This window comes from Anoplopoma fimbria, chromosome 20, assembly GCF_027596085.1.
Source record: "Anoplopoma fimbria isolate UVic2021 breed Golden Eagle Sablefish chromosome 20, Afim_UVic_2022, whole genome shotgun sequence".
Lineage (NCBI taxonomy): Eukaryota > Metazoa > Chordata > Actinopteri > Perciformes > Anoplopomatidae > Anoplopoma > Anoplopoma fimbria.
The window spans coordinates 16,929,898-16,936,895 of record NC_072468.1 but is presented as its reverse complement, the minus strand read 5'-3'; the positions used below and the strand labels follow the sequence as shown (position 1 = coordinate 16,936,895).

Below are 6,998 nucleotides of genomic sequence, written 5' to 3'. Positions count from 1 at the left end.
GGGTGAGAGATGGTGTGAACAATGAATAGAGGGGGAGGGAGGGAGAGGGAGGGGGGCCAGCATGCAATGGATTTTTAGGCAAAACCAGCGTTCAGTGGAGGCTGCAGAACAACATCAACACTGATTCAGTGACAAGGAGGCAGAGGAGGTCGTGATGAAAGTGATGAGAGCAGGCTGATGGAGATGCTGTGTGGGTGATTTGACTGAGAAAAATGCCAAATTTGAGATATAATGATGTTAAAAAGAGTATGGTGTTTGTCTGGCATTGGAGGGAGAGGGGCAGAAGCGAGCGAGCAAAGAGGGAGGGGGCGGCGTTAGTTTTTCTGTGTCACTGAAAGAGAGTGGGGGAAGGGAGGCAGGGAGATAATGCGAGCGAGGGAGCAAACAGTAGAGAGCCAGAGAGCACACTCCTTGATTCATATAGCCTATGTATAGTGTATGTATGTGTGTGTGTGTGTGTGTGTGTGTGTGTGTGTGTGTGTGTGTGTGTGTGTGTGTGTGTGTGTGTGTGTGTGTGTGTGTGTGTGTGTGAAAGAAGACAGAAAATTATATTATGTATGCAAGAGTTGTTCAGGGAGCGTTCACGCAGCCTCCGTGTGTCTGTATGTTAAACAACGGCAACAGAACCGCATCCAGGCCATCCATCTCTGCACTGATAACATATCACCACTCACAGGATTTAAAATAACCAATTCAATATTTAATGTCCTTCACAATCTAGTGGTTATAATTCATTGGAAAAAGGGATACAAAGTCATCGTTCTTGTGGAACACCATCCATGCAATATTCATATAAAACAGATAAATTGTAGAATAACGAGCTGCAGAATACAACTACGGTTGATTCATAGTTGTAAAGAAAACGTTTTGCCCTCATAAACAATTCATGTCTCGCACATAAGCCTTCATGGCAGGTGCATATGTCCTGTGTGCGAAGTCGTAACAGTAAAGATCAAAGTGAAGGGAGAAGTTGGCCCTGAACACCTGGACAGAGGAAAAATAGAGGAAATGTACATTCTACTACAATCTTATGTTTAATGTTGTTAATGAGTTTAACGGTTAAAAGCCAATAAAAATCCTTGACAACTGATTTGACACCTTTTACTGTTTTTAACTTTAACTTTGCATCCACTACTGGTGATGTTTACACAGTTTTCTTTTCTTACTGGAGTATTTGGACCATTGTATCCTTTTGCAACTTAATAGTATAATTGAACATAGTGTGTTTGCTGTTAATTTACTCCCTTTAGGCCTTACTATAAAATCTATTTTATTTTAATCAAATTAATAACTTACAAATAGTCCTAAAATTTGGTTGATAAACTCACATGGCTAGTGCAAATCTCACAGGTATTGCACCGGTTGTATTAAAATACATGTTTGTAGTGTGTGTGCATGTGTGCTTGAGCCACTCTTCTATCATCGAAGAGTAACCGTGCACACGGTCTCATAAAAACCATCTACTTCGGAAAAGCCCATGGCACAAAGGTGTAAGGTGTTCACTGGCAGACGGCCAAAATTTAAACCCTTCCCCACCTTTAGGTCCCCGACCCCTTCAAAGACCCTTTCTCCCTCGCTGCCCACTACCTTGGCCAGTGTAAGATGGTAGCGCGGGTTGTAGGAATCCTTGTGGAGCCAGCCCTCCATCATGAAGGCCTCCTGCAGGCCGCTGTTGAGCTGCTGGAGGTGGGGGTGAGGCTGGGGGCTCAGGTACAGCACCCGCCCGTTGAAGTGTTTCAGCTTCACGGGGAAGGTCAGAGACACCGGCGGGTTACGATCCAAATGGGCGAACCGTCGGAGGACCTCCCCAGCTGCGGCTACCTCGGCCGGACCGGGCAAATTCAGGAGGCACATGGTGACATGAAGGCTGGGGGCGGCCTGCCAGTGAGGGGCGGAGGAGGGTAGAAGGGAGATGATCTCCTCCTGCAGCTGCTGGAAACAGGAGAGGATAGCTGGAGTGTTGGCCCTGAAGGTGATGAAGTGCGTGGGTTTTTTTTTAGGGGGGCGACCACCACGCTTCTCTCTCTGTGTCAGAGGTGCTGATGGATTCTGGCTCTCATTCAGATGACTCTGTGTTTAATAGAAGAGAGAATCCCTGTGTTAAACATGAACTGTAAAAGTAGAACAAGAAGGTATTTCTATTGTGATGTACCCACCGAAGCATCGTTATTGCCTTCCCAGCTTTCTTTCCACTCGGCCAAAATCTCTTCGTCTCCCTCTTTTACACTTGCTTCCTCTTTTTGGGATAAAGACATTTGGTCTGTTGAAGCCTCAGGTCTAAAATCAAAGTGAGTACAATTACTCAAGAGGCAGGATTTATTTTGCATGGTTTCTTTCCAAGTCACAGAAATGACAATTTCCTAAATTAAAAATGTTGTGTCTTATGGACACAGTGAATCTAAAAACACATTTTTCACATTCTAATCTTTTGTCACTGTGTCAATTGCTTAGTAATATGTTGTTATATACCAAATATATGTTAAAAAAAAATATATATTTTTTTTTTTGCATGGATCGCTTCAAATGTCCAACAAACAGTCCAAAACCACAAAAAATATTTAGTTTACGATCAGCTATTATTAGGAAATGTATTTATATTCAATTATCAAAATAGTTGCAGATCAGTTTTCTGCCATAAACTAATCGACCAATCGTGCTCTAACCTCCGTTTCACCGTGACTTTAGGTTTGCAATGAACAAACAGGCTGAATTCAGAACATGCAGACAGTAAAAATACTATTTTGTGTACAGGAGTTGTTATCTGTTCTCAATTATATTTAATGTTATATTCAAAATGATGAACATGAACTCCAGACCTCATTGCAGCCTCCTCCATAACACATGTTCCTTGTGATTCCTGTTGCTCCTGAGAAGTGTCTCCTCGGCACTTTGGGGCTGGTTGTGTTGAGTCAGGTGTTTGATTATTCATCTCACTCTGCTTCTCTTCCTCCAGATGTGTTTTTTCAGTGTGAGCACACTCCTCCGTTTCAATCCCTCCCTGCAGGTGCAGACTCTCGAGAGGCGGCTGGTCTTGTTGTTGCTCTTCTGTGTTAATTTCTTCTGGAATAATTTGTTATATTTGGTCAGCATGAATTCTGCAGAGTAGTACTGGCTTTTGTACATTTTCTGTATATCAGTTTGTATCTGGTCGTAAGAAAGGTGGGGTAGCAATAAAGGTCTCACTCTTACCCTTTACTTCCCCCTCCCCTCCAAAGGGGGGAGCCAGAGATTGACCGGTTGAGCCAAACACTTTGTCAGTCCTGCTGTGGCGGTCCCAGACACGGACCCCTCTGTAGGTGAAGTACTGGATCCTGTGTTTGGGCAGGGCCAGCTCGGTGGAGTAATCACAGTCGCAGGGGTCTGTGTCCCAGTTGAAGTCATTGAAGGGACGCTCCAGCACACCAAGGAAGCGATCCACATACCCCACTACAAACTCTGATGCATCCACCGATGCGTCCCAGAGGACCCGAGAAATTACGTCATCTGCTGTGCGCATGCGGGGCTTCTTGTTCACCTCTGTGGGAAAATAAGATATAAAGATAAATGTTCAAACATCAGAACAAATCAAAAAAGAATCAGATGACATGAGAGTGACCTTTTGCCTCGTAGTTTGGCTTTGTTGCTTTGTTCACTTTCGTCATGTTTTTTTTTTCTGTCTTCCCTCCATCCTGTTTGTCATCCTGGGCAGGTGACACAGCCCCTGAATCACCTACTGATGGGTTACTAAGACATGAGACAACAAATGTGGAAAATGTGTCAGACATGCACTTGAAACACGACAGATGGAAAAACAAATGCTCTTAGTCGTTAATTCCATTTGACACAGATTAACTTTCATGTAGAAAGCTGAACTTTGAACTGTACCCATATTTAGTCACGACTAAGTATCGATGTCTGTCTGGTGTGCAATATAAGCGATGACTGACCGACTGACTGAGAAAAGAAAACACACATAACTTCTAGACACTAGAAGACACAAGGAAGATAGAAATTATCTTTAAGGAATTAGCATTCAGGCAGCCATCAATTTAATGATAGTTGATGTGCTTTAATAATTTCCACCTCTTTATTGTTATAGTAAGTAAAAATAAAAGTACATTTAAAAAAGTAACCAAGTGGAGCCTCGCATTATGTAGTTAAAGGAGAGGTTCACATTTAAAGTCTGACTTAAATACTACACTCACATGCCCACATGTACACTGTAATGTGGGCACTGATCTTTTGAGCACCATTATAGACAGACGCAATAATTACAAACAGTTATATACTTTCATCCTGAATAGAGGCATGTGAGTATTTACTTTAAAACGGGCTTTAAAAAGTTCAACATAAAGGCAGCCGTCTATCTAATAGTAGCAGTCTCGGTTCTATAATAACTTGCGAAACCATTTGGTGTTTCTAAAAATAAATGTATGTACATGTCAAGAATCTAACTTTGAATTAAACGGCATCCTTCATCGTGCTGGCGAGTTCGCTGAACAAGGTAAAGCGAGCAGACCTGTGTGAGAATCGACATCTGTGGCCAAAATGACACTTTCCCATCAGGAAAAACTGGCACACGTTGATTTCGCTCTCATCCCGTTCTGATGACTCTGTCAATGATAGAGAGACAAAGAGAAAGACAGAGTGAGAGACTGAGTGAAAGTAAGTGTAATTAAACTGTTGTTTAGCCTGTAATGAAATTGTGCAACCTCTCAATATGGACTCTGCATTTAAATTAGATTAAAGAAACATAAATGAAGGCCAATTTTGCCCAAACTAGACCCCCGTAACACCAGCAGCCTGGTCTTTGTTTTGGGATGCTTGCCATATAATTTTTAACCAAAAGTTGAGGATCTCTCTCAGGTAAGAGTTTATCAAGTAAAATACCCACCAACATGATTACCCAACCTTCAATACTAACAGGCGGAGGGCCTCACCAGCCTGAATAGGAGTGCGTGACTGTTTACTTGAGCCAGTAGGATGGATACATTAAAATATTAATATACAGTCCAATATGAAAGTCATACTTAGAAAAGGAAATGGGTTACTTGTTTCTGCTGTATGTGTTTTAAATACATGGTTGAGTTGTGTCTCCTATGTGAGCCTCGATGTCAGTGAGATATCTTTATGTGTCTCTGATCACACATAGATTTTAAATGTACAGACCTCAGGAAATATGATCCCCAATCACCTGCCATCAAATCTTGAACTTTTTTTATTAGATTCTTTATGATCCTTATCTCAACAGGTCTGATATTACAATTAAGGATTAAATGAGTGATTCATCCACATGAGTAAAACTGGAAGTGGAAAAGGATGATGTGTATAACACTAAATTTCTCTCTCCAATACACTTCTACAACTGGTGGCAATGACACGCCCTAGAAGATTTTATATCAGCCAAGTAGTTGGGATGTGGCTCAAACACATACCACAAACACTACAGCGCTATTTCCAGACTCACACCCAAAATCCTTTAATAATTAGCTGTAATATCTTCCTTCTAACTGAGATAGCACTGACTTGCACAATTTGTCACAGGAGAACACGACAGTCTTTCAACTGCTTCCAGACATCATCTTAATAAAATAAGACTGGAAGTGACTGGAAAAAATTATAATTAAATAGTTTCTTCATTCCTTGGAAAGTCTGTCTGGATTTGAGCCCAAAAATACAAGCAAGGGAAGAGATTTGGAGGTTAGAGCCAATACTTGTGGCTCATGACTCACATCAGAAAAGTTATTCAGCTCCGCCTTCCAGTCTTCCAACTAAGAGCTTACACGAAATCAAATTGTTCACAGTAAGACAGAAATGTATCAAAGACTGGGGAATTTTATTACGTAGTCGATTACTTGGTAAAGACTCGAGTTACTAACAATGTAGATCAGTGGTTCTCAACCTTTTTTCAGTGATGTACCCCCTGTGAAATATTTTTTCAGCCAAGTACCCCCTAACCAGCTGAAAGCATTTTTGGTTGAAAAAAGGATGTAATGCACAGCGCTCTGCCATCAGTGTCTGATTTATTAAACTGTCAACACTGAAAATGTAATTGTTGCATTGAATTCAGTTTATGAACTTAAACTTGTATTTTATTGAATATTTATTAAATAACTATTTTTAAAGGATTTTTGAATGGATGCTAATTTTAAATATATATTTTTTAAATCTTACGTACCCCCTGGAGTGCCTTCACGTACCCCCAGGGGTACACGTACCCCCATTTGAGAACCACTGATGTAGATAATAGTCTCTTTTATATTTATAACACATTATATGGACTTACATATTGCAATATAATGTGTCAAAAGAAGTTTGTAGTATTCGGAGACCCATTTTACAAACATTTGACACTTACTGTGTATCAGGCTTACTTACCTGCTGTTGCTTTCAGGGTCTCTTTGCCACAGTTGGGGGCAGCGGGGACCCCTGCCTCTGGACTGGGTGTGTCTGTCAGGTGGGTCCCCTCAACCCTCTGGTCCTCTGATGGGACTGAGGCTGGCCCTGCTCCGTCTGATGCCATGCTCACGTCTGTGATTTAAAAGGCAGCGTTACTTAAAACCCGTTTGCTATGTCAATTTGTGTTTGCTGCTTAAATAGTTTGACACTCCTAAAACTCAAGTAATGCGGAAGTGGTTGGTTAACGTTAAAAACATGGATACAACAGTTTTAAAAATCAAACAACTCATTTAGAAATGAATCTTCATATTTATATAAAACATATACAATACAAACACGTTTTTAAAAATCTCCTGGAAAATATGTTTCCACATACTAACCGAGGGAGCACAGGATTCTGAGTTGTTATTGCCCTTTGGACCTGAGTTTGTTACGGCGGAGGGATTCATGGGTAATGTAGTTTGAATGTGTTTTTCGACGAGAAATACCTTTGTGGACGCACTAAATACACTCTAATGTTTGCAAATAAATCAGTCCTCTGGTAAGCATTTCTTATTGCTATAAAAAAATAATCGAAACATTTCCGACTTAACGCTTAAAATTAGGAAAAAGCTCGCGCA

General features: G+C 41.0%; 1 protein-coding gene across 2 annotated transcripts; it reads right to left on the bottom strand.

Moving 5' to 3' along the window:
- Window positions 1-692: 692 nt before the first annotated feature.
- On the bottom strand, window positions 693-6,936 carry leng9 (leukocyte receptor cluster (LRC) member 9). 2 transcript variants are annotated; one of them, XM_054621775.1, is made up of 8 exons: window positions 6,759-6,936; window positions 6,358-6,510; window positions 4,499-4,592; window positions 3,596-3,723; window positions 3,190-3,516; window positions 2,817-3,060; window positions 2,157-2,277; window positions 693-2,070 (listed from the first exon to the last, which is right to left on the bottom strand). In XM_054621775.1, the coding sequence occupies exons 2-8, from the start codon at window positions 6,500-6,502 to the stop codon at window positions 1,420-1,422; spliced, it is 1,710 nt and encodes a 569-aa protein (XP_054477750.1). In that variant the 5' UTR covers window positions 6,503-6,510; window positions 6,759-6,936; the 3' UTR covers window positions 693-1,419. The 2 variants fall into 2 exon arrangements, with proteins under 2 accessions (XP_054477750.1, XP_054477751.1); XM_054621776.1 differs by having other exon boundaries at window positions 2,817-3,057.
- Window positions 6,937-6,998: the final 62 nt, after the last annotated feature.

Excerpts from the sequence above, each read along its gene's own strand:
- leng9 (XM_054621775.1), bottom strand. The coding sequence starts at position 6,502 with ATGGCATCAGACGGAGCAGGGCCAGCCTCAGTCCCATCAGAGGACCAG. Across the intron at positions 4,593-6,357 it reads GACCCTGAAAGCAACAGCAG|AGTCATCAGAACGGGATGAG; the intron begins GTAAGTAAGCCT and ends TATCATTGACAG. Across the intron at positions 3,517-3,595 it reads GCCAAACTACGAGGCAAAAG|AGGTGAACAAGAAGCCCCGC; the intron begins GTCACTCTCATG and ends ATTTTCCCACAG.